This window comes from Penicillium maclennaniae (assembly GCF_028827695.1).
Source record: "Penicillium maclennaniae strain IBT 15551 chromosome Unknown utg000001l:1.0-3280838.0:1.0-3283122.0, whole genome shotgun sequence".
Taxonomy (NCBI): Eukaryota; Fungi; Ascomycota; class Eurotiomycetes; order Eurotiales; family Aspergillaceae; genus Penicillium; species Penicillium maclennaniae.
In genome coordinates, this window is record NW_026623213.1 from 976827 (window position 1) to 1001550 (window position 24724).

Genomic DNA, 24724 nt, shown 5'->3' on the forward strand with positions numbered 1-24724 from the left:
GGCTCGACTACTTAACCTCCTTCTCTACCTACTTACTTCTTTCTTCCTTTCCCCAACTTTCGCAATCCCACTTTCCAAACAGCCTTTGTTTTGGTATTACTTGATTGTGCTCCGTCGCTCCCCAGCGCACCCACCTCCCGCCCTCAAAGGCAACCCAATCCTTGCTCTCTAAGACTGTGGTATTGGTGATTGCGCAACAATGCGTACTCGTTCCCACCCCGTTTCACCTGGCGGGCTCGTCTCGCTTGACGACGTCCCCGCACTTCCCCGCCGCCGCAACACGCGTAGCGTATCTGCCCAGCCCCAGGACGTGCCGGAGCCGGGCTTGGGTGCGGCCGAGGCTACAAAGCCGAAGCCAACCCCGAAGACACGGAAAACCCGTTCGAAGAGTACCCGTGGGAAGAAGGTATGCGAAGATGATCTTCGGTCAATAATGCCGCGACTGACGATGTGCTTAAAAGCCCACTCGCCGTCCCAATAAATCTGCCGAGCCAGAGCAGAAGGACTCAGCCAGCATCGCCGCTGAACAGGTCGGCCTAGACGACATCGAAATGGTTGGCTCTCCCCAAGTTACAATTGTTGACGAGCCCCCTTTTTCACCCCCATCAGCTCAGCTGATACATGAGATGGACCTTCATATCCTCAATATGGAGACGGCATCCCCGGCTGGAACTCCCATTGTCAGCATTCGAGAGGCTGCTGTAGAGGTTGACCACCCCGACGACCTTGTCATGCAGGACCTTAATGATGTCTCTTCCCTTGAATCTCAACGTCTCATCATACTTTATTCAAGCATTGCTGATCAATTTGTCGCTAAGCAGAGCCATGAGGACCGTGAAAACCAGGACGGACCTACTTCCGTGATCCCATCCATTGAGAGCCTCCATCACTCCGTCTTCGCCTCCGTCGAGACCGGCGATGTCGAGGATGTTACCGCTGCTGATACGGCTGCACAATGTGAGTGCCTTCCCAAGCTTTGTACTGTGAACACCCCCTGCGGAAAGCTTCAAAGCGTCAGAGTCTGTGACAAGCGACAAGCTATTGCGTTTCCGCGACGGGGCTCTACGGTGCCTCTACTGGAACCAACGTGATGAGTTTCATTACCTTCCTTTCCCAAACAATTTTGTTCATGATTTCAGCAACGACTATGTAAACAGTCTTGAGCAAATTGTGCTGATCTCAACTCGTTCAGTCCGCAACTTTGACCGCCGAAACCCCCGAAATTCGCCGCCTCGCGCTTCTCCCAACGCTCATCGTGCTTCCAGAGGCTCTCAGGTTCTGGGCCCCCAGAAAGCCACTCCAATTCGTCGCTCCTACTCCAACATCTCCCAGACTCGTCGTACCGAGGCCAGCGGCCGCATCAATCGCACGTTGTATCGCCTGCCCGATCTCTTGACCCAGAGTGATTCAGATGGAGAAGCTCCTGCTCAGGACCGCCAGCAGGCTTTTGAGACCCAAGAAAATGTGTCTGTCATTGCTAATCCCGCGACTCCTGAGTCCGCCCGTCTCAGGACTCCCGTGACTCCTATGACTGCTCCCCCGGCTGCCAATGTCAGCAACTCCGCAGAAAGCCCCAACTCATCCCCCAGCTGGTCCCGATGGATTTTCAACAATGTTTCCAGAAGATGGACGAACATCCGCGAGAAGCTCGTCCCTCGTCCGACTACTGAGACCCTGCCAGGTACGCCCTACTTACATATATGATTTGTTTGATCCGTAGCTGACCCCAAAGTTGTAGCTGCCGAAGTCGATGACATTGTGGAGACTGAGAAACGTATCGACCAAGTTGCTACGCCCATTAAGTCGACCGAGATCATCAGCGCTCCTGTAACTGCACCTAAGGTGCCGACGGAGGCTTTGGTGCCTCTACCAACGCGTAGCTCCTATCGTCGTCGGGTTTCCACTTTTCTTCCTCATGACGTAGGCTCTGACCGGCCTCGTCGTCCTCGGCGCATTTCGACCACTGATCGCCCAGTGGCTGCGCCTAAGCCTCGCCAAAAGCCTACCCCTCCAGCGGCTGAGCTCGGATACGATCTCTTCCCTCGCGCATATGATGCAGAGCTACTCAAGAAGTGGTTCGCGCGAGGCACGAACCCTCGTCTTGTTCAGCCTTCCCAGACGACAGATGTCACGGACTCCACCAATGGAGCTGCTATCTCTGCTGCCACTGAGGCTTCTACTTCCAAGGAGATGGTGTCTACCTCCGCTGAAGACCAATCGCTCAAGCGCAAGCGTGAGGAGCCTGAGAAAATCCCAAACCCGAAAGGATGCAGTTATGGTATGAGTGAGGAGTTCTTCGAGTTCACTGACGCTGAATGGGCCGAAGAAGAAAGGCGTATGGCTGCACTGAAGGCCAATGAACCAGCGCAACCCGCCGCCAAGAAGCAACGCGTTGATGCATCGCAGTCGCGCCGACGTGCGACCACTCGGTCTAATACGCCCAAAGCCTCCCTCAGCGCTCTGTCTCCTGCGCGTCGCCCTGGATTCATTCCTAACCGCCGAGGCACATACGCTGCACCTGATCTGTCTCCAATTGACTCAAATGGTCTGTTGTCAGGCGTGGAATCGACTCCGATAACGCAAGGCTCCAAGGATGAAACCGACAGCGCTAAACATGCTTGCAAGTCAATCGACTATGAGACTTTGGAGGAGAAACGTGAAAAGAAGGCCAAGCAAACCCTGGAACCCAAATTCAGACCCTCCGGTATGTATCAAACTCCCTCCCCATTCTTCCCCTGCCATGTGTCACCCCATCAAATCCGCTGTCGGAGGATTATCCCCGTGGACCAGACACTTCTCGAGCCCACAACTCTTTCTTCCTCTCTTTCTGACGAGGAGGACTCGTCGGATGAATGACCCCTTCCCAAGGCCTCTCCTCCCCATACCCGCATTAGCTTCGAGACTCTTTGCTCCCCCTATCTAATAATCTTGATTTTCCAGTCCCCGCTAGCCCTAGCGAAGACCCCGAGACCCGTGATACCGCCCCTACCGCTACTCCAACCTTTGAAACCTCCAGTGCCACCACACCGGAACGTCAAACCGCCCACATCGGTACTGAGATTGACGCTGACGCCGACAACGACATCCACGTTGACGCCAACATTGAGGGCCCCTCCCCACTGACCCGAGCCCGCAACAAGGCTGAGCAGTTCAAACCCAAGACGCCAAGTCGTCTTCGGGAAGCTCATCCCTTTGCGAGCAGTATCGCCTCGGCTACTACTGCCTCACCGTCCTCTCTGGGTGCCACCATAGATACGCCCCTCAATTTCGGCGCGACCTTGCAAACGCCGACAAATCTACGCGCGTTGAATTCGCCCACCGTCTTTTACAGTGACCCCATGTCCAATGAGACCATTGAGCCTCTGACCCCGGCTGACGATGCGAACTGGTTGCGTGAAACTTGTCCAACTGGAGACATTGCCCTTTTGTGCTGGCCGGAGCCTGCCAGTCTTGCCGAGACTTTGAACATCGACCCTGCTATTGCCGAGTTTGTCAACAGGAATTCGAACCCAGGGAAGTCTGCCGAGGCTGCTGCCGCTTGGCAGACCATGTGGGAAGAATTCCAGCGAGGGGAGCTGGAAATTTGAAGTTTGCATTTAACGACCATATTGCTCAAATACTGATTTCAGCCCACTATTTCGCTTTACGACATTTTCATTCTTGGAATGACAGTTACTCTTAGCATTGATTCCATCCTGCCTGGACTTTGTTTTTTCTTTTTTTTCAAACCCCATACAGAAGACAATGTGTTTGGGATTGATGGGCGTTTTTCACTTTGAATTGCAAGCCTGGTTGCAATTTCCAATAGCCGTGATTGTGAATTTTTTCGTTCGGCCATACATGCAGCATGGAGTTTGGGATGTACGTAAAATTCATTCGAATTATATGAATATTGATATTCTATGATGCTCAAACCCCTTTCAATCGAAGCCGTGGAACTCGTCATCACCACCCTCAGCTCCCTGCTGTTTTCTAGATAGCCGTTCTTGCTCATTCTTGATACGAATCTGCTCCACCATTCGCTCCGTCTCACGAATCTTTTCTTTTTCCTCCTCGGGCAGCTTCTCCCATTTCTCCTGTTGTTTCCGTGACTTTATAGTCTCCTTGCGCCTGAGTCTCTTCTCGCGAGATTCTTGGTTCTGACTCCAAGCAGCACTCTCGCCTGCTTGGCGTTTGCGTGAATCTTGCTTATGGGCGCTTCCACCTTGCGCCTTCTCTTCCATTTCCTCTTTACGACGCTTCTCACGCTGCTTATCCTTATACGCGAAATTGTCCCAGTCGACACTGACACCCAGAAGCTTGTCTCCTGTGAAATTGCGCAGCTCAGGCATTAGGGGTAACCTGAGAAGACCCCAGGCTTTGCCCAAAGCCTCCCAGTCTAGGTCCTCTACCCGGAATATACTGCTCGCTTGGTGCTTGCTGTAACTGCGAAGCCAGCTTACAAAGGCCTTTTGAGCCTTGTCATGGTGAGAGCGGTCCTGGAGATTATTCGACCGCACGCGTTGAGTCATGGTCGCGGCATCCGCATCCGAGAGAGGTGTTGGCAGAGTGAAAGGTGCAACGGGAGTCTTGCGCACTTCGAGGAATTGGACATAGTCTTCTTCCCGTCCGGGGTGGAGAAGAACGATACTCAGACCGCGGCGACCAGCACGGCCTGCTCGGCCACAGCGGTGAATAAAGGTCTTGGGGTCTGATGGGGGATCAATTTGCACGACCAAATCGACAGACGGGATATCAAGTCCACGAGAAGCAACATCGGTGGTCAAAAGAATAGCGGGAGTCGTGGAAGTTGTGAAGCGGTTGAAATTTTTCTGGCGGACGTTGGACGCATGTTTTCCATGGAGAGGAACGAGAAGGAACTCGTCGCCTAAGATGATAGGGAGAATCATGGCGAGATAGTCGACACTGGAGCATGTTGACACGAAGAAAATTGTTTTTTGGGGAGTAGGCTGGACGGATGAGAGGATGTTCTTAAGAATGGAGAACTTATGGGCCGGCGGTGTTGTGAGATAGGTCATTTGCAAGCTACTCATACCATTAGTAAGAATGATCAAGATGGCCTAGGTATCTCAGAACATACCTTGCTGGCGTGCGCTTGTCTTCAGCCCCCGAGCCACCCTTTACCTTGACGGCAATCTTGACTGGGTTGCGCAGTCCTACGCGGACAATTTGATCAACAGCCTCGCTGATACTGGCACTGAACAAACCAGTTCTTCTCTGTTTAGGAAGATGGCGCAGAATCCTTTGAAGGTCCTCCTTGAATCCAAGGTCGAGAAGTCTGTCGGCCTCATCCAGAACAAGCATTTCGAAAGTTGACTGCGGGCAGTGAACATGAGGCGAGGAAGAAGCTCCAATAATCTCCCGGGCGTCGCAACCAGCACATTAGGCGAGCGCTTGAGGAAAGAGCTCAGGTCTTCAGCCGGGGACGTCGTGCCGCCCAAGAGGAGTTGTGGGACGACTTTCAAAACCGAGGCGGAAGACTTGGGACGAGGCGCGTCGCCTTCAGGAGGGTGGATTGCGGCGGCTGACGCAGGATGAAATTCCAGTAAGGACAAGAGGACCTGATAGATCTGGGTTGCAAGCTCTCTAGATAGCATATTAGCAACCGACGTAGTGTAGAGATCAGCGACCAGACTCACCTCGTTGGTGAAATAATGATAGCGCCGATATGATGCTTCTTGATGGGGTCATCAAGGCGCAAAAGCTTTTCCACGACGGGAATCAAGAATGATAGAGTCTTTCCACTCCCGTCACAGCCTCGACGACTACATCTTTATGCGCCATAAACAGAGGGATAGCCGAGGCCTGAACTGGGGTCATGCGCGTGAAGCCCATAGAGGCTACAGCGTCCAGGGTCCATTGTGATAGCGGCGGCGTGAGGGCGTCCCATGAGCGTGAGGACGACGATGGCTTCGGTGCCATTGTGCAGCAAATTCGAGCAGCTCACAGCTTCGACTAGAGATCTGATAATCGCAGATTGCGAAAAAAAATCCCATGCGTTATCGATTAGATAGGGTCACGTGCCAGCGGCATTGGGCGGAAATGGGGAATCCGCGATCTACATTCACCTTTCGCGCCAGCATTTCTGTTTCGATCTACTTGTCTTTGATCTTTCAGCATATATTATGCGCACCTGTTCAATAATTTTTCATTCCTATTGTTGATAACGCGCCGGCGCCCGTATAACAACCGCCCATCATTGAGTCGTTTGCAAGATCATTGGTTTTCGGCAGCATTACCTGCGACGGCGCCGATCTCTACACAAGGCCTCTCCTCGGCCTCATTCGGAGTCCAATCTTCCGTCCGTTCTCTCTCAGAGCCTCCAGTATGCCTTCATCGCCGAACTCGATCCCGGCGACGCCGCGAATCATCTCCCCATCGCCATCTCTCTCCGATAGATCCGACGCACGTGATGGGTATTTTGCACCGACAACACGGTCAGCGGCGCGCCGACAACGTCGTTCCGAAGCCGCAGAGGATGCTGCTGAGCCAGAGTCTACCCCCTCAGGCGCGGTGCGACAACGGCGGCCTGAACGGCGATCGAATCCGAAAATTCCGGCCTCGCCCCCATCCACCAATGGCAGTGCCTCGAACGGCTTCCTCTCACCGACATCACGAATTCCAGAGGCCTTGCGAGACCTTTCGCGATCGCCATCACCACTCGGACTCATTCCTCTGCACACCCGTTACCGCAGTTTCATTCACCGCCACGAGATTCCTCGCAAAGTGTTGCACGTGTCAATCGGATTTCTCACGCTCCACCTTTACAGCCGGGGTATCCAGACGCTGCAGATAACTCCAGTACTATTCACATTATTGGTGCCCATCGCACTCACAGATCTAATCCGTCACCGCTCGGAGAAAGTCAACAAGTTTTACACACGTTGCTTGGGCGCTCTTATGCGCGAGACCGAGGTCTCCGGCTACAATGGTGTGATCTGGTACCCTCCTTGGCGCATATGTTGTCCTGAGATTCTTCCCCAAGGACGTTGGCGTTATGGGTGTATTACTTCTTAGTTGGTGTGACACAGCCGCATCCACCTTCGGCCGTCTCTGGGGTCGCTACACGCCTCGTCTCCGACCAGGCAAGAGTCTGGCTGGAACCCTGGCTGCCTGGGCTGTCGGCGTTATTACGGCTGCGGCCTTCTGGGGTTGGTTCGTGCCCTACATCGGCACCTTCCCCGATGACCCAGAAGATGCTTTCATGTTCAAGGGTCGCTTGAACCTGCTTCCGGATTCTGTCCGGGGTCTTCTAGGCTGGACCGGTGACTCGTCTTCCACCACAATTACTGGACCATTGGCTCTCGGCGTCATGAGTGTCGTGTCTGGCGTTGTTGCCGCGGGCAGCGAATTCATTGATCTATGGAATTGGGATGACAACCTCACGATCCCCGTCCTCAGTGGCCTTGGACTTTGGGGATTCCTGAAGGTCTTCGGTTAATATAAGTTCATAAATAGGTACACCACGAACCATTATCTTTCCTATGTTGGGTGTTTTAATGTCTAGATGATCGGATGGTTCACCTTTTCGGGCATGGCATTGCATCAAATCTGATTCAGGGCTTAGACAGGGCGCTAAATTTGCCGATCTATTATTTCAGTATATTTTTTGTCTCTTGATCTTTCTGTACGAATATTCTATAGCTGGGCTGGGTGCAATGAGTCCATAATATACTTCTTTCAGACCACTTCCACATTTGAAAAGTCAAGCGTATGGTTCTTATAGAAGACACGTGCCTTGGCTTGTTCATCAGGAAAGCGCCGTCTAAATGTACGAAAGATACTCTCTCAATTCTTCCCCGACTCTAATGAGGATTTTTCGGTTTACGCCTGGTCAAAGTTCAATGACCACATGAGATTCGGAATATTTCATATTAGTCCAAGATGTCCGGGGTAGATTTCTTCAAAAGATTAGCTCGAGTGAGATCCTGTCACACGACGAGGGGATTTTCGCAGCAGATTAAACTTGCTATCACAGCCTGCGGAGAACTCATGTTTAGAATCTACACAGGGCAAAAAAGATATCAAGACCATGGGATACTGGTCATGCCGAATCGGATTGTGTATGTGAAAGTTGCAAATGGCGACGAATGCATGCCGTGTTTTATTACAACATGCCACCCATGGCCCGCTGTAAGTGCGCCTGAATTGACCCGTGCATCCTTCCATGGAACGCCGATCCCCGATCTTGAGATTGAAAATTTGAATGCAAGCAAAGGTGAAGCGCAAAATTATAATATCAACTTAAATCAAGAATACTGACGCGAGGAACGCGTTTCTTTTTGCCCGCTTTTTTCCGGCCACGCTGTATGCTATCAACTTTCGTGGTAGTAGAGTCATCTTCGGACTGACCGAGGGAGTCGACCGTCCAGAAGCCATCTGAGGTTGTGAGGTTTTCAAGGTGACCAATGCTTGCTGTTTGCTTCGGCTCTTGGCCTTTTGGTGGGGAGGAACTCCGGCTCGGTGGCACAGTGATGTGTTCGAATGGTTGACTATGCGAAGGATCGATCCCTTTCGCTTCCACAGCAATGCCTTGGGAAGACGCAGATGCCTTTATAGAATTAGAACTTTTGTGCTGGAGAGTTATAGAAGGATTGCGGCGGACTTTGTGGTCTTGTGTCTTCGATGAAGCTGGTAGACGCAAAGGACGGATTGTCGAGCCCTGAAGTGCCTCCTTCTCGTCCTTCAATGACAGTGATAACGAGCCAATGGCTTCTTCCAAGTCTTCAATTATAGGTGGTTTCTTTGTGAGGCGTGGACAATTGACTGACTTCTCGGGGCTCTGGTAATGTCCTGTGGATGCTAGCGATGCTTTTGAAAGATCTTTTTCCCCCACTTCGTAGTTGGTCGCTAGACTTTCATCGCACGAGACGGAGTAGCTGAACTTAAGCACTTTCCGGGAACTTTGCGACGACACAATATACTCGGTGCCAGGAGAGATGACCTCCTCGGCTTCACTTTCGGTACCTGCCCGAATGCCGGCTCGGGCTCGCATATATGATTGAGTGTTTATCGGGTGTCGCTTGGACGTCGGTGTTGAGACTGTGCATATTGATGAAAATGTGCCAATAAACTCATCCAATTCGTCTGATGTGAAAGGTGTCTGTTCCGAAGCCTGATGTTGTAAATACATACTCGGAGAAGAGGAATCCGTCTCGGGATTAATGGGCGTCATACTTTGGAATGGGGAGCGCTGGTCTTTGACAGGCTTAGTGGAAGAAGCCGCTTCCAGCAACTGGGTCTTCGCGGAAGACGATAGCTCTGATCCTTCCTTTGTGAGAGTTCCGTATTTCAGGATACTCCCCCGCGCCATGCCTGGGTCAATTGGTCCCTTCTTCTTGGACCCTGTACGCCGAGTGGTCGGCTTCCTAGGCTGAGGAGCAGCTGCTTTGGCAGCTTTGACAGCCTGCTCATTATCCCATCTCTTAGCAATCTCAGGAAGACCGAGCCTTACAACGGTCTCGAAGATCCAGACCTTCTCAATCGCAAGCGGATCGTAACGTTTGGTTACCCGCGATTTCGAGGGTGTGGGCGGTGGCCCCTCGGTAGCGACTTCTAGGTCGTCATCCTCATCGCCTGATTGGTGCGTGTTCTGCGATGGCACAGTCTCTTGGGATGGCAGAGGTGGGTTAGGTTCCTCAGCTAGAAGGTCAATACCAACAACATCAATGGGAAGCATGTCCATTTGAAACTCGGTAGTGCCGTCGGTTCCAAAATTTGCACGGCTTTTGTGAATTCTTTGCATCCAGGGTGTATCACAGTCGGGAGCAAGAGTGCCTGACTGTAGGCCCTTTACAGGCTTCTGGAGGCGAAGTCTGTAGGAAATGAGAGGCTCCGCCAAGAGCTTGATAACCTTCCTCGCGCCTGAGCGGTAGTTCCATTCAAAGTGCTCTGCAGCAAAGGCTCGAATCGCCAAAGGGTCAATATCGCGATCCCAGGCATGTCTCAGACGACGCCTTAAAACCGTCATTTCATCTTCCGTGGATACTACAGGCTCCGCGTAGCACTTGAGAATTGTCCGATCAGGAAAATTCTCCGGGATCCGAACAGCTTTGTGTTTTGTTGTAAACCAGCCGCTCTCGTTCTCTTCGAGCTCAAATTGTAACCGTTCTCTCCATTCATTTAGCCGGGAGTCCAGGTCGGGCGAATTGGACGAGATTTCCCGTAGCAAATCATCACCAAATTGTGCTTTCGCAATCTGCGCCGCTAATTTGCTCCCCACACTTGGGGACGCCTGAGGGCAGATAATCGCCTCCACTAAGCATAGCAAACAAAATCATGCCCGCACGGTCCAGAGGAATATTAGAAACATGTCCCTCATGACCCATCCGATAACATGTCACATGCGTTGATGCAGATGTACCAGTCCCGCTCTCTTTCGAGAAATTCATGATCGTCAGCGTGGAGCCAAACATCAATGCATCGACATCGTTGCTCATGACCGCATCTACGACACCGGCTCGTTGCAGACGCGCACACTCCGCTTCAGCCTCGCCTGGAGCTTCGTGCCACGGAAATTGGAACCTTTCAATCAGGTCCTTGGAGCGTCGGATGATCGGTGCACTGCCGTAGCTGCGGGCTGACACTGCTTTACCCCTCTTGAAGGGAGGCTTATGCTGGCCATCGTAGACGAATAGCGGATGAATAGGCAGTGATAGGAGCTTCAAAAGTCGAAAAAATAAAGTCCGAAGCTCGGGGTTCTTTCCGCCCCGACCTGCTTGGACTTGAAACAGCCAAATCGAGATGTCAACAGCGACTCGAATGGGGCTTGCTGTCCTCTCTAAGTGGGTCACAGCCAATTTGGACAAAGAGATTCGCTCTCCTGTGCCAATGGCATTGATTAATCTGTTCGAAAGTGAGTAAACGACTCTATACCGGTGATAGAACCGACTGTTTGCTATGGATGGGGCGTTGTTTAATAGCCCTTCCATGGCAAAGCCTGCAAGGATATATCTCTGCACCCAAACCAATGTTTAATGTATGACACATACCCAGGGATACCCATATGGCCGGCTTCGATTCATGCAGGACGCCGGCTCGAGAAGAACAGCATGCAGCCATGTGGTGCTAGAGCAAACGTTGAGGAAGGAGAACGCGAGTGTTGACGGAGTGTAAATAAACCACGGCCCGATGTAGATCCGTGAGTGGTGCAGCTCCGCACCGGCTGGCCTTCAATTCACTTGAGATTCGAGTTCAGATCGGATATTCGATTAAAGCAGCTTTTTTGAGGAAGAAGCAGACCTGAGGTCAAATTATATGGCTCTCCTCCCCCGGTCGGCGCGTCGTAGAAGCCTATCCCCTGCCGCGGCTTTCAGTTGCTCCGAAGGGCAACATCTCAAGACAGCCTCCTCCAAGATAATTTGGCAGCTTCGACATCGTTTATCGGTCAGAACAAGCGCACGATGCCTTCAGCCTCCAATCTACGCCATTCCCAAACAGCGCGGCCACCGTCGCCTCATACTCCTCAGCAGCAACCGCGATCGGGTAATGCGTCGTTCGCCAGCTCCACGTCGCCAGGCTCGTCTTTCCGAAACGAAGATGACGCGATAATTCTCGAAATAGGCACCCGTTGGATCCGGGCCGGATTTGAGGGAAATGCTAGTCCAGCGTGCATCGTGGGTTTTGGGCCCGAAGAAATGCGACGTGTTGGAGACTACCGGGGTTGGATTCAGGGAGCTTCGGGCGTTGGACCGCTACCACGACCTGTCGATGCGGAGGATTGGGTACGAGATTACGAGCTATGGAGGCACGATCTACGCGACATTGACCTTGGTCTGGTCGAGGACAAAATTGAGCGCGCTTTGCGCGAGACCTACAACCAGCACCTGTTGACCGACGCAGGCACCTCTCGTCTCGTCCTGGCCCTTCCATCGCTATTGCCGCACCCGTTACTATCCTCTTTGCTTTCCACCTTGTTCAGTCGCTGGCGATTTCCCACCATTACCCTACTATCAAGCGCAACCATGTCTGCAACCGCGGCAGGACTGCGGTCTGCCCTGGTCGTGGACATTGGCTGGGCCGAGACCACCACAACAGCCATCTACGAGTATCGGGAGGTCAGAACAAAGCGAAGTACAAGGGCCATGAAGCTTCTCATGCAGGAAATGGGCCGGATCTTGTCTGCCCTGGGCTATGACAGCGCCCCAGAGGAAGCTGTTAAAGACGAGATTTCTGTGGGATTCACGTATTGCGAGGAGGTCACTACTCGGTTCGCTTGGTGCAACCCACAGGTAGAGGCCGGCGAAGCAATGACTGACCTAAACCGAATTATTTCAATTCCCTCCCCGAGCAGTCCGGACAAAGAGTTTTGTGACATTTCATTTGCCCAACTTTCAAAGCCTGTTGAGAAGGTCATGTTTGCGCCAGGAGTAGCTGAGTGTGAATTGGACGACGAGGAGAAGTCGATACCTTTGCTTATCTACAACACCCTTCTCACTCTGCCTCCCGACGCCCGAGGTACATGCATGTCACGCATCGTGTTTGTGGGCGGCGGCTCTCGAATTCCAGGATTACGACGACGCATCCTCAAGGAAGTGTCATTGCTGATCGACCAACATGGCTGGAGTCCAATCCGAGGCAAAGTCCTGGAACGTCAAGGAGAGCGACTGGAACAATTAAAGATCTCATCTCAAGCCAACGGAGAGGCGCAGCCGACCAACAAGAGCTTTACGCCTTCCCCCGATGAAGAAGAGAAGCCGGATCCGTCTCGAGAAGAACCAGAACTCGATTTTGTTGAACAGAAACTTCGCCGCCAAAACAAAGAAACACCTGTCCCCGTTCAGGGCGTTCTTCGAGAGATCGAATCCCTCGGTGCATGGGCTGGTGCCAGTTTAGTGACCAGCTTGAAAATTCGAGGAATGGTTGAGATTGAGCGAGAGAAATTCCTGCAGCACGGGCTGGCTGGGGCGACTCGAGAGTCAGAGCCACCTGTTACTGATCGCCGATCGGGTCTGAGAGCTGGTGACCGATCCAGCTGGACCCTGGCTGGCTGGGCATGATCCTGTACATTTTCGCGCTACGCAGTAAACATCATAGATACCCCCTTTTCTTTCGCATAGGTGCCCATATTATCAGTACATACCAAACAGAGCAGCAGAAATATCACGAAAGAACTCCCCTCTATCACATTTTTTTGATCTTTCCATGACGTTCGAGAGCTAGTCTATGCCTGAGTCTTCACTGTGGAAAGCATTCCTTGCCAGCCCGACCACGTGATTGCGGCAGTCAGGTTCCGCCTTGTTCGTAATTTGTGACACCTTCTCTGTGACTTTCACATGCTTTTTCTAGCTATTGATCTATAAACCTTCGACTTCGATACTCTGCACAATGTTGTTCACCCCTCAATGGCTTCCTGCCGCCCGTCTTAACCTCAACCATGCACGAAAGTTCTCTTTGCTTTCCACTCATGCCTCCTTTCCAGCAACGATGTATCGTTATCAACTACAGCGGAAAGCATCTATGTACGATTCGAGGGAAGAGGGAAACCGTAGCTCCAAGGATGCGGTCAAAGTATCAGAAGATGGATTGGTTCATGCGATGATCTCAAAGTCAAGCCCCTGTCTGTTAACTCCTGCGCGCTTTGATAGTCGATCTGGGTGACGACATATTAACACTTGTCATAGACTCTAACGGGCCGATATTTATGCCCAATTCTCGTCTTCTACAGCAAATGCTACGCTTTGACTTTAAAAGCTACCAAGAAGAGGTTTCTGATGGGAAGGTCTCTTTGGATCCAACTGTTATCTGTATCCCGCGAGGTATGATCACGAATAACTTTACTCCAATGTGCAGAGAAACTCACAAATCAAGGCACAACCATCCCGGCGGGACTTGTTCTTTGGAGAGAAGGCGTCTCTCGCTTTTCGTTGCAACCTTCAGAGCCTATGGAGGTTGGTAGTAAGTATCGAGACAAGACCTTGCAATAGATGGAGCACAATACTGATGGTTACAAGAACTGAACGAAGTACTCAGCGAGTTCTATGAGGCGTCCGCAACATCCGTTCCTACAGAAGAATGGATCGAGAAACATCCGTACAAGGAGAGTTCCCCTGACCAGAATGAGAAAGAATGGATGGAGAAATAGATGACCAAAATCTGCGTCCGTGCTGGTCAAGAATTATGGGCGAAACTTTGAAATCCGGGAACGTTGAAGATAACGATCTACCCAGTTGACCATCCTACTATCACATAGTCGCGAAAGCACCTTGATCAGCGTTGACTATCTGCCGCAGCTTAAGACAGTCTGCCATTGAACTACTTTGTAGCGTGAATCCTCGGCCTGAAGGCGCATGTAATGAATGCTAAGGGATCTTGTCAATTGGCTGAACACAAAATTGTATGAAATGCGCAAACCACAAACTAAGCCTGAAGTTCATAGGCTGGTTCGGAATTAGGAAAGAGAAACAAGTATAATCAAAACCATGGCGGTTGATCCACATACTCAATAGGAATTCGCACATGGTTGCCAATCTAGATTCAATGGTTATCCACGTAAATTTTCAAGCAGATATGAAAATAGTTGCTAGTAAAACAAATGATGAAATTGAAAGAGCGGTGTTGAGCGCGGTGATTCAAAAGCTCAGAGTCTTTTTTCCCTTCATCCCCAGTGTCATCTTCTAAAATGCCAAAATGTCTGAAAGTGGCGTCTTATCACAAAAAAAGTCAATACTAGCTAGTGCTAGAGTGTCGCCCTCCAAAGTGTTTGGAAAATAGCCTCCGTGGGATGATCCAGCAATGCCTGTCACTCAAGGTCTGTCAACTTCATCACATCCAGCACGGTAATCCTCACAGAGAAAGGCTACCTCACTCTTGCAGCTCACTTTAATGGTCCTGTCCATTATGGTCGGCATTCGGCATTCGGTGTCTTCCGGTAATGAAGTAGATTGTGGGTCTCGCGGAGGCCGTGAATGCGGGGAAGTCCAACTAAGCTCCGAGGCTGTCTAGCAAAGCGCTCCTAGCCTCTGGAATCAGCCTATTTCAGTATTTTTCTGATCTCTGTCACAATTCATACACACTACTAGCTATGGCAGACATTCCAATGTTCCACAATCTCACCTTGGAGAGACACGGCAATGTCTTCGTGTTGACCATGCAGAAGCCTCCTGAGAATCGACTGAACTCGAGCTATTGCCAGGAAATGATTCGAGCTTACCGTACAGTCGAGAAGCTGCTTGGCCCAGACTCCGAAGGTGCTGTTATTACGCGAGGTAATGATGCTAAGTTTTGGTGCACAGTATGTGAAGAGGTATTCCATATACTAGAGAAGGTTGTTAATAAAAAGGTTCCAAGGGTTTGGAACTAGATGAGTCTGACAGCAATCCTTTTGCGAATACGGATGGGTTTTACCCAGTAGGTTTCCAATGAGCTCTCATCCCGAATCAAGATATTTGGAAAGAAGAAGCTAAAGATGTCGAACAGCTTGTCCACACGATCCTCGATTTCCCCTTTCCTACCATTGCGCTGCTCACTGGACATACATTTGGCGGCGCTTGTCCCCTAGCCCTGGCGCACGACTACAGAATCATGAATTCGCGCCGTGGCTTCATCTCTATGCCTCCTGTCAATCTGGGCTTGCATTTCGATGGAATAGGATCTCTTCCACGGCTTAAGCTTCGCCCTCAGATCGCACGAAAGATGCTATTGGAAGCCCACAAATGGACGGGACAAGAAGCATTGGAGGACGGAATTGTTGATGCTGTTGCTGAGCCCGAGAAGATGCTGGAAGTCGCTCTGGATTTGGCGGCGAAATGGGCACCAAAGGCGAAGATGGGGTAAGTGTGATCGCAAAGACGCAGATAAATCCCTGAACCAGTACTGATTAGACGAATTTTTTGCAGTGTATACGCTTTGCTACGTCACGAGCTGTGGGGAGAGGCAATCGAGAAGTTCCAAAAAATAAGCTATGTGCATAGTCGGGTAACATCTGCTCCGGCTAAGGCCAAGATCTGAACCATTGATGCGATTGTTTAATATATTGCGCACATGTTTTGATGTAAGCTTCCAATATTGGTTTTACCGAATCGATCTGAGACGATGGAAACATGGAGATATCTTCGGGCTCTTCGAGTACTGACTCATACCTATTCACAATATAAGACCTATTGTAATGCACCTTGTTCTATAACTTGGATTTGTTCTCTTTGCTCCACACCTGGACATCAGGAAGTTCACGATAGTTAGGCGGGAAGTATCTTGGTCCAAGGATCTTCTTCTGCACTTTCCCAGTCCCTGACTTTGGCAACTCACCTTTGATAACCCGCAGAATAGTAGGAATTTTGTAGCCGCTCAGTTTTTCTCGCAAATCATTCCTCAAATCTGCCAGAGTGAGACTCTTGCGAGTCATGCTCTGGTCCGTCTTAAGGCTCACGGTGGCTGCAACTCGCTGACCGAATTCTTCATCCTCAACGCCGACGACCATCGCTTCGGACACATAGTCCAGACCCAAAATCTCTCGCTCGATATCTAGCGCGGAGATCTTGTAGCCTCCAGATTTGATTATATCTATGGAAGCACGGCCGAGTATGAAGTAGTATGGTCCCTCTCGGCGAGCGATGTCACCCGATTTGAAGTAGCCATCTTTGTCGTGTGCTTCAGCCGTCGCCTTTTCATCGTGAAGATATCTGGCGCGTATCATTAGATGACCGAATTGAAATTTTCCTGGAGTTCCAGCTTACTTAGAGAACATGTAGGGCGTCTTCACAAGGAGATGGCCATCATCCTCCAGCTTCAGAGACACCGCCTCAACCACACGGCCTACACTGTTCCGAGGTGTTCCTGTCGAATCGAGGTCTGTTTTGATCACAGCACCAAACTCAGACGCCCCATACCGAGTCAGAATTGGCTTTTGTCGCAGATTCTCCCAAAAGTCCTGCACAGGGCCAGGCAGGGCCGACGATCCACACAACATGGTGCGAATATTCCGAGCCCCGGCAATATACTGGTCGCGAAGTTCCTGGGACTGATTTGCTATGTTCTCTTCATAATATCGCATCATTCGCATATAGATTGTGGGTACACCCGAAAAGAAGGTGAGGCCACCCCTCCGCCAACGCTCCCATGTCCAAGCCGTATTGAAACTCCCGCTGCGGAATTCAATACAAGCTCCTGCTGTGAGGAAGGGCAAGAAAGTGAGTCCGACCCCCGAGGCATGATGGACTGGCAAGACGTGAAGGACGACGTCGCTTTCTGAGATGCGGTAAAAGTCCGCGTCTGTTTCAGCGTTGCCGGTGAGCCAGGTGCGGCGCTGCACAGCGCCTTTCGGTGGGCCCGTTGTGCCCGAGGTAAAGATCACGCCGCTTGCGCCGTTCATGTCAAGAGCTTTGTTCGATGAGATGACTATATCATCCGCTGGAAGAAGTGTCGGACGGAAGGAAGACGCGATAGGAGAAATGCACTGGATTTGGAACTTCTTCTGTTCTCTCATGAAGCCCGCAACAGAGTGTGCGAGAGTTCCGCATGCTGTGCTGGCGATCAATGCGACACATCGAGCCTTGAGCACCAAATATGCCGCTTCCTCGACAGGGATCCCGGCAGCTAAGTCTCGTTAGCTTGTTTTTTGGTTTTTATGATGTGTTACTCACCCATCGGGACGACTGCGGCACCGAGCGCAATGATAGCGACGAAGCCGACAGTGTATTCATAACCACCGGGAGCCAGCAGACCAACATAGACCTCCTTATCTCCGGCCAGCTCATGAAGGGTCTCTTGACTGAGCCTCTTCTCAATCTCGCTTCTAAGAGCCAGAGCATCCGACAGGAGATCATGGAACGTCTTTTCGACGCCGGCAATCACATCCCGGACAGCAATGCGGGATGGCTTCCGCTGAGCGTATCGCAACAGTTTATGAAAGAAAGGCAGGTTTGGAAGAACGTTATTTCCGACATGCGAAGGCACGAATTGAGTACGGTCTCCCATTGTCATTTGCTATCGATCCTGGTTCTGTCCTTCTGCCAGCGTAAACTGATCAAACTTTCCCTAAAATAGATGATACTTGTACTGAATTTAACACACCGAAAAGCCTCCACCTTGTGAGTCGATTCTCGTTAATATCCAAGTCGGCTACTTGCCCGGGATCTGCACCCCGCGTTCACGGGTACCCCAAGCCCGGCAATCGGCACTCGGCGATAGTAAACCTATTGGGTTTGTACCTAGGCACACCTAATGCGGGGCTTGACGTCTTTCAGAAAGTATGCATATGCTGCTAGAATATCAAAAAGTCGTTCGATACTGCAATGTGCTAGCTCAAACCCATGACTATGCCCGACTTCACAGACAAGCTACGTCCTAGCCAACCAGATGGGCCCACAACACTTGCACACGAGCGAGAACAGTCTCATGTCTCGGTCAATGAGCTAGCCCAATACTTACTATCGTCAGATGGATTCTTGGAGCGCCAAGCTCGAATTCTACCCATTTTGCAGGGGCAGCCACTCTTTTCAAAAGAGAAACAACAGAACCTGTCCCGCCCGGACCGCTTCAAGCTAGCACTCGCAAGAGCAAAGCTGTTGCGTCGACTGACCGATCAGTATAAGTGGACTCATGATGACTACAAAATGGCCGAGTATTTGGTTGACGATGTGTCTCCATACTTCCTGCATATGGAGATGTTTGTCACCACTGTCCGTGAACAAGCCAGCGAAGCACAACGCGCGTACTGGATGCCTTTGATTGATTCTTGGAAAATCATTGGTGCTTACGCTCAGACTGAGCTTGGTCATGGCAGCAATGTCCGTGGCTTGGAGCTCGAGGCACGCTGGGATAGCCGTACCAAAGAGTTTGTCCTTCATAGTCCCACGCTTACGGCGAGCAAATGGTGGAACGGCAGCCTGGGTCGCATTGCCAATTATTCGATCGTGGTTGCTCAATTGCTTCTTCCCAAACCGGGCTCGTCGGATCAGTATCTATCTCATGGTCCTCATCAATTCATTGTGCAAGTGCGTGATTTGAAGACACATCAGCCATTAGATGGTGTGGTGATCGGAGACATTGGTCCAAAGTATGGCTATGCTACGATGGACAACGCTTATATGCTTTTTGACAATTTTCGGTGAGCTCAAGTGCCATTATCTGAAATGACACCGCTAACCCAATGCCAGCATTCCTCATTCTGCCATGTTGTCCCGGTACTCCAGCATCAACCCAGACACTGGTATCTATACAAGACCCGAGCAACCCGCTCTTGTGTATGGGTCTTTGACATATGTCCGTGCAAATATCGTTCATCATGCTCGACTCGTGCTAGCACGCGCAGTCACTGTTGCTGTACGATACACTGCCATTCGACGGCAGTTTCAAGATCGAGACGACAAAAGTGGGCCGGAGATATCGGTCCTTGACTACCCCACGGTGCAAATTAGGATTCTTCCCTTACTTGCAACTACCTTTGCACTTCACTACACTGGACTGGCTATGCGCTCGGTTTATCAGAGCACACGACAAGAAGTTGAGCAAGGCGACTTTCGCTCTTTGGCTCACATGCATAGCATGTCTTCAGGGCTCAAGAGCTTGTGCACCATGCTTGCCGCCGATGGAATCGAGACATGCCGTCGTGCAATGGGTGGACATGGATTCGGCGGGGAAGTGGTTTGATTCAACTGAACAATGATTATCTTTCTAAACCAACTGTCGAGGGTGATAATTGGATGATCACGCAGCAAGTCGCAGCGTATTTGATCAAGAAAATGACAGCTGCAGCCAAATATCCCAGTACCCCAGGTGTGGATCAGACTGAAGCTGGATTCAAGGAGTTTATACAGAACAAGCGTGATACAAACACACGCCGATCTGGCTATGATGTTTTGGGCAAAGATGAAGACATTGTCAAAAGCTTTGAGTTGCGAGCTACTGCACTTGTAAGTCAGAGACTCATTCAAACATAAGACTGATGGAGTATTCATGAAATTTGGCAGGCCTACGATGTGTATGAGCAGCGAGTGTTGAAGAAGCAGAGCTGGACCAGCCTTCTTATTCAGCTGCACAAACTCAGCAAAGGTACAATCGATCTCAACACCAGTACGCGATAGACTAACACAGCAAACCAGCCCAATCTCAATCGATCCTTGTCGCCACTTTCTATGAATCCCTTTCAGCCGATAACAATCTTTCAAGCTCTAACAAAGGCATACTGTGGGACCTGTTCCGCTTGTTTGCGTTCTACACCATGGAAAATGAATGTTATGAATGTGAGCAACTTCGTTCTCGGAGCGATGGCTCGCTTGTCCAACTTTGAGACTAAAGCAGGCTAATAGTCTTCCGCTGCAATGCCGTCTCTCAAACCGACCTCGACAACCTCCCGGCCCGCGTCCAAGATTTGATGGCGCGCATCCGACCCCATGCCGTAAACTTGGTTGACTCATGGATGATTCCAGACTACCTCTTGGACAGGTGAGATATAATCCACTCTGGAAGAATCTCTTCAGGTTGCTTTCTAATTGTGAACACAGCGCTCTTGGACGATATGATGGCCGCGTATACGAGGATCTTTACAACAGAGCCCACCGGTTGAACCCTCTCAATCGAATGACATTCAATCCAAATTACTGGGAGGAGGAGATTGTGAAGGGGAGTGGTGATAACGGGTCGAGTATATTGTCAAAGTTATGAAAGGGGACAGCGATGGGGAACAAAGACGCAGTGATTTTACGGATATGACCCGATGTCCCACTCTTCGAGAACTAGTGAAGGGTATACTTGGAAGTCAAGATACTGCGGTTGAAGCTACAAAGGGTAAAAGAGGAAAGGGCAGAGGGAATTTGACTTTCAACGTGAATTGAAGTAAATACTGACAGGCTTGGAGTTTAGTTCAGGCTCGTAAATGGCGCAATGTATTAGCTTTATCCTAGTGAGAAGACCATATTCTTTAAGGATCATAATAGATGATAAAGGGTGAAGTCCATGTATAAACGTCCAATACATCAATTGAGCCAATGGTCTCCTCGGTGAAACAGGGTTCGAGGATGTCGAGGAAGGCACCTGAATATGGAAAGACATGTTGATTGGCGAGGAATAAAGGTGGAACCCAAGAATCTGTGAAATGAATCGGAGGAGAGAGAGTATGTGGGGGAGAAGAAGATTTGGAAGGAATCCCCTCGTACAGTACCCCGTCACATGACAAAAACAAGACCCAAGTCCGAGCAAAGGGCGTCAGCAAACATTTGCCATCGCCCTATGTTATCTTCTGTGTTCACGATCGTGAGATCACGGGATCACTTCGGTCTTCCGCCAGCCAAGTAAGGGCGAAAAAGACCAGACTATGAAAGAGGAAACACACTTATCTAATATATTTCAAAGTCTTCAAATTAATTTTGAAATCGCTGCAACATGTTCAAAAGGTCATCCTCACATGCTGCATTCATTTCTAGCCAACATCATGTTACGGTTGCGTGGGGCATTCTTGAGATTGATTGATGGGTATTTGCATCCTAAGTAGAAGAAATTATGATGCTTATAAACATGTGCCTGAGATTAATAAGTGGCACTTAAAGCGTGCCGAACTGGTAAGTAGCCCAGTTGACAGCAGGGCCATCATTAGGCCCAAAAATCTGGTAAGGCAGACGACCCCACTGAGGCTGATTGATTCCATCGATCCAATCCTCCGTTTCGATGACGATGCAGCCGTATTGGTTGACGTACGCAGCACCGGCATCGCCATCTTGCTCCTTGTTGCGCTTGGCCTGAGATTCCTTGGTGGCAATGGTCCCGTTCTGGCCATTGCACGTGTAGATCTGCAGTGCAGCCTGGTTGGTGGCAACATCAAGAGTGATGCCGGTCTTGTCCGAGGACAGGTGGACCGAGGGGACGATCGAGTCGGGGGCAGCATAGGCAGGCGGGCGGTCAATGATGAAGCAAGTGTCAACACCAGTGCAACCCGCACCACACACGCCCGTCATCTCTGAAAGGTCCTGACCGACCAGCTTACCCTCAGTGAAATCCAAAGAGCCGCCAAACGCAGTGTTTACGTCAAGAATTTCCCCAGTGGGAATCAAAATGGGATCTCCAGCAATGACGCGCTCAGAGAGGGGCAACTGCAACTTGGTATCATTCAGAATAGTGGGGTTCTTGAAGGCATTGAGGTTCCAATAGATGTGGTTGGCAAGCATGATGGGGGTTTTCTCGGTCAGAGCCAGGGAAACCAGCTTGGTGGTGAGTTGCGGTAGACCCTTGGGGTTCTCAGAGCTCTTCTCGGTCGAGACACTGAATACGGCATGATTGATCACGTCGCCAGGGAAATTCTCGAAACCTTCATCAAACAGGGTGAAGGTGATAGAAGACTCAGAATGGGCGGTAACGGTCCAATTGCGCATATCGTAGCCAACAGGGCCACCGTGGAGGGTGTCCAAGCCGCCGTGCTCGTTCTCAGGGATGTGGTAGGTGTTGCCATCAACGGAGAAGGTGCCATTCTTGATGCGGTTTGCATAGCGGCCAACGACCGCGCCGAAGAAGGTACGGTTGGTTTCGCTGTCGTGCAGGTATTCTTTAGGGTTGTCGTAGCCAACCACGACGTCCTGGTTGTTGCCATTGCTGTCAGGGACCAGGAGATGGGTGAGGCGCGCTCCGTAAGGGATGAGCGTGGCAGTGATGTTCTCGGCCTTGATGGTGTACTCGGTGAAGTGACCACTGTCACTCGAGGCGCTGCCCGAGGCCAAAGACACATCGGGGGAAGGTGAGGCTGAAGGCATAGCGTTGGCAAGGGCAGGCAGCCCATACAGGGCAGCCTTCGCATAAGACTTGAAATGCATCTTGAAACCCAGAGTCACGGTGACAGAGAGGAACAAGAGACAGTATAGAGCGAGGATTCGGGGAGTGATACGCGCAGGGCAAAGGAATGAGCGGAAGCATCCGAGGGGGACGCGCATTTTATGGTAGTGACAGCTCCTGTCTAATTCCAGTAAACATCGTCATTCACTGCTAGCTTAACTCCGCATGGCTTGACGCTAGGGGGGCGGGGCCTGAAAGCCGGGGTAGAGTGAGATTACCGTGAGATAGATCACGGATTATCCAGAAGCAGCTCCGTGAGGGGATCTCGGTCGATCATTGGCGGACAAACGAACGAAGGCTGGAAGGATGAGGGAGGAAGATCCGAGCCCACGGGGGAAAAACGTTGGTGGGTCCCTGAGTGAGCAACCTCACCCGTGGTTCAGGCCCGTTCGATGCTAGCTTAATGCTAGAACAAGCTCCCGAGGGCGCCCACCGCAAAATGCCAATTCTTACCCTTGAGGACCCTGGGCTGAGGACGGCAAAACTCCGGCGGAGGACCCCCCTTCCCTGGCACGGCCTCGTTCCAAGGTGAATACCCCAGCCCGCTGCTCGCTCACTAGTACGGTTGCCCTGCTCGGAATGATTTCCTTTCTCCAGATGAGATTGAACATTGCCCAATGTTTGATTGCCGTCAAATTGTGATTTTTGTCCCGTGTTGGTAGAAATGCAAGTAGTCAACGCCTCATAACATCCGTGATTGTCTCACGACTGTCAATATATCTGGAGAATGCTGCAGCTATTGGGGCTCCTATGCATTCTGCGATGTTGCATCTAGATTTTGCCCGTGCCCTACTTGTTGGTCCCAGAGGGCGTAGCCTGTTCCCCTCAGGCTGCACAAACCAGATTCGGGGTGCCGGAGCCGTTGTTCGAACCTTTCATAGCCAAGCGAGATATTACCCGGACGAGTGTCGCTGTCGTAGAGGGTCAAGGCACTCTTGTTGTATCGCCATGTGCCAGCAGTCTATGTGAAGCCCTTCTATTCTCATTTTGCGGGCGCGAGGCTCTCGGGACTGAGCGATCTTGGGAGCTACATAAGACCGAGGCCATATATTTAGTAAGGATAAGATGATGCCTTGCGTCTGCTCTTGTAACCCTTCCCACAGGTCTTTTGAAGCGTCTCCAATTCGAAATTACTCAAAGTCCATTAGAATCCGATTTCAACCCGAATAATACCTACAGACCCCCAAAGATGGGTCCATTCAAGTGTGATCAAAATTTCCAAGTCGTAGTTTGATGTCATCAAAGTTCACATCGGCATGTACATCTTCCTCATGAACCCAGCGATCCGGTCACAATTAAGGAGGTGAGACCCGCCGATGGCCGCTCGTGGCTTCAAACCTGCGTCATTGGAGCAGGTTGAGGTCAGCAATTTAGCTCTACAGCTCAGCTAGTTATCTCATTGATACTTTCAAACACTTGAAGGAGCTTTGAGCGAAATTTTTCTCGAATAATTGGGAGAAATATTAGATGTCCAACGAGCGTGCGTCACACCACATAGCTTCTTCCACACCATTGAAGCTAAATTTCGTTCGTCTCATATGCTCAATGAGAGTTGGTACCTGGTTTTCCTCATATCGTTGACCACAAGGCCAGAGCTACATCTTGCGGACCAGATATACTTGTATCTGATCTCAACCAACTAGAGTATTCTACAGCTCCAGCCCGCCAGGCCTTGATCTAGCGTATGCCGGGGGGATTACTCTCGAGGATCGCACTTCTTGAACAAACAAAGCCGAGGGAGGCTTCCATCGTTATCAGCAGAGTACAGGCAGGAGATAACATGGATTCATCGTTCAGTCGCGACGGCTGGCGCTCAGATGAGGCAAACCATGCGCGTGGCATGGCATGGCTGGGAATAATTTGTGCGTACAACAATGTTGCCCCATTGGATAGGTTTAGGATCATTGTGACTTTGGGTTGCGGATCGGCGATGTTGCCCATTGGTGAGCCTCTCTGCTCGGAGCATCCT

The 24724-nt window shown here is 50.8% G+C and overlaps 10 protein-coding genes across 10 annotated transcripts; 6 read left to right on the top strand and 4 right to left on the bottom strand.

The window, feature by feature from the left end:
* Positions 1-199: 199 nt before the first annotated feature.
* Positions 200-3587, top strand: N7477_000371 (uncharacterized protein; the record flags this gene model as incomplete). Its single annotated transcript, XM_056962034.1, has 5 exons — positions 200-406; positions 501-957; positions 1193-1681; positions 1739-2704; positions 2941-3587. The coding sequence occupies 5 exons, from the start codon at positions 200-202 to the stop codon at positions 3585-3587; spliced, it is 2766 nt and encodes a 921-aa protein (XP_056827037.1).
* Positions 3588-3920: 333 nt separating this feature from the next.
* Positions 3921-5922, bottom strand: spb4 (ATP-dependent RNA helicase SPB4; the record flags this gene model as incomplete). The annotated part of the gene is given in 5 exon segments (XM_056962035.1): positions 3921-5025; positions 5081-5278; positions 5299-5586; positions 5640-5771; positions 5789-5922. The coding sequence occupies 5 exon segments, from the start codon at positions 5920-5922 to the stop codon at positions 3921-3923; spliced, it is 1857 nt and encodes a 618-aa protein (XP_056827038.1).
* A 405-nt stretch (positions 5923-6327) lies between these two features.
* Positions 6328-7441, top strand: N7477_000373 (uncharacterized protein; the record flags this gene model as incomplete). The annotated part of the gene is given in 2 exon segments (XM_056962036.1): positions 6328-7001; positions 7018-7441. 2 exon segments carry the CDS (start codon positions 6328-6330, stop codon positions 7439-7441), a joined length of 1098 nt encoding a protein of 365 aa, XP_056827039.1.
* Positions 7442-8239: 798 nt separating this feature from the next.
* N7477_000374 (crossover junction endodeoxyribonuclease) lies at positions 8240-11005 on the bottom strand (the record flags this gene model as incomplete). Its single annotated transcript, XM_056962037.1, has 3 exons — positions 8240-10198; positions 10233-10845; positions 10992-11005. 3 exons carry the CDS (start codon positions 11003-11005, stop codon positions 8240-8242), a joined length of 2586 nt encoding a protein of 861 aa, XP_056827040.1.
* Positions 11006-11402: 397 nt separating this feature from the next.
* On the top strand, positions 11403-12998 carry N7477_000375 (putative actin-related protein RO7; the record flags this gene model as incomplete). Its single annotated transcript, XM_056962038.1, has 1 exon — positions 11403-12998. One exon carries the CDS (start codon positions 11403-11405, stop codon positions 12996-12998), a length of 1596 nt encoding a protein of 531 aa, XP_056827041.1.
* A 328-nt stretch (positions 12999-13326) lies between these two features.
* On the top strand, positions 13327-14083 carry N7477_000376 (uncharacterized protein; the record flags this gene model as incomplete). Its single annotated transcript, XM_056962039.1, has 4 exons — positions 13327-13558; positions 13623-13757; positions 13810-13896; positions 13953-14083. The coding sequence occupies 4 exons, from the start codon at positions 13327-13329 to the stop codon at positions 14081-14083; spliced, it is 585 nt and encodes a 194-aa protein (XP_056827042.1).
* Positions 14084-15022: 939 nt separating this feature from the next.
* N7477_000377 (enoyl-CoA hydratase/isomerase family protein) lies at positions 15023-15948 on the top strand (the record flags this gene model as incomplete). The annotated part of the gene is made up of 4 exons (XM_056962040.1): positions 15023-15232; positions 15289-15348; positions 15418-15770; positions 15837-15948. 4 exons carry the CDS (start codon positions 15023-15025, stop codon positions 15946-15948), a joined length of 735 nt encoding a protein of 244 aa, XP_056827043.1.
* Positions 15949-16117: 169 nt separating this feature from the next.
* Positions 16118-17913, bottom strand: N7477_000378 (uncharacterized protein; the record flags this gene model as incomplete). The annotated part of the gene is made up of 3 exons (XM_056962041.1): positions 16118-16619; positions 16674-17532; positions 17580-17913. The coding sequence occupies 3 exons, from the start codon at positions 17911-17913 to the stop codon at positions 16118-16120; spliced, it is 1695 nt and encodes a 564-aa protein (XP_056827044.1).
* Positions 17914-18254: 341 nt separating this feature from the next.
* N7477_000379 (Acyl-CoA oxidase) lies at positions 18255-20601 on the top strand (the record flags this gene model as incomplete). Its single annotated transcript, XM_056962042.1, has 7 exons — positions 18255-19045; positions 19095-19581; positions 19629-19850; positions 19908-19989; positions 20040-20180; positions 20247-20382; positions 20442-20601. The coding sequence occupies 7 exons, from the start codon at positions 18255-18257 to the stop codon at positions 20599-20601; spliced, it is 2019 nt and encodes a 672-aa protein (XP_056827045.1).
* An 875-nt stretch (positions 20602-21476) lies between these two features.
* Positions 21477-22853, bottom strand: N7477_000380 (aldose epimerase family protein; the record flags this gene model as incomplete). The annotated part of the gene is made up of 1 exon (XM_056962043.1): positions 21477-22853. The coding sequence occupies one exon, from the start codon at positions 22851-22853 to the stop codon at positions 21477-21479; it is 1377 nt and encodes a 458-aa protein (XP_056827046.1).
* Between the last annotated feature and the right edge of the window lie 1871 nt (positions 22854-24724).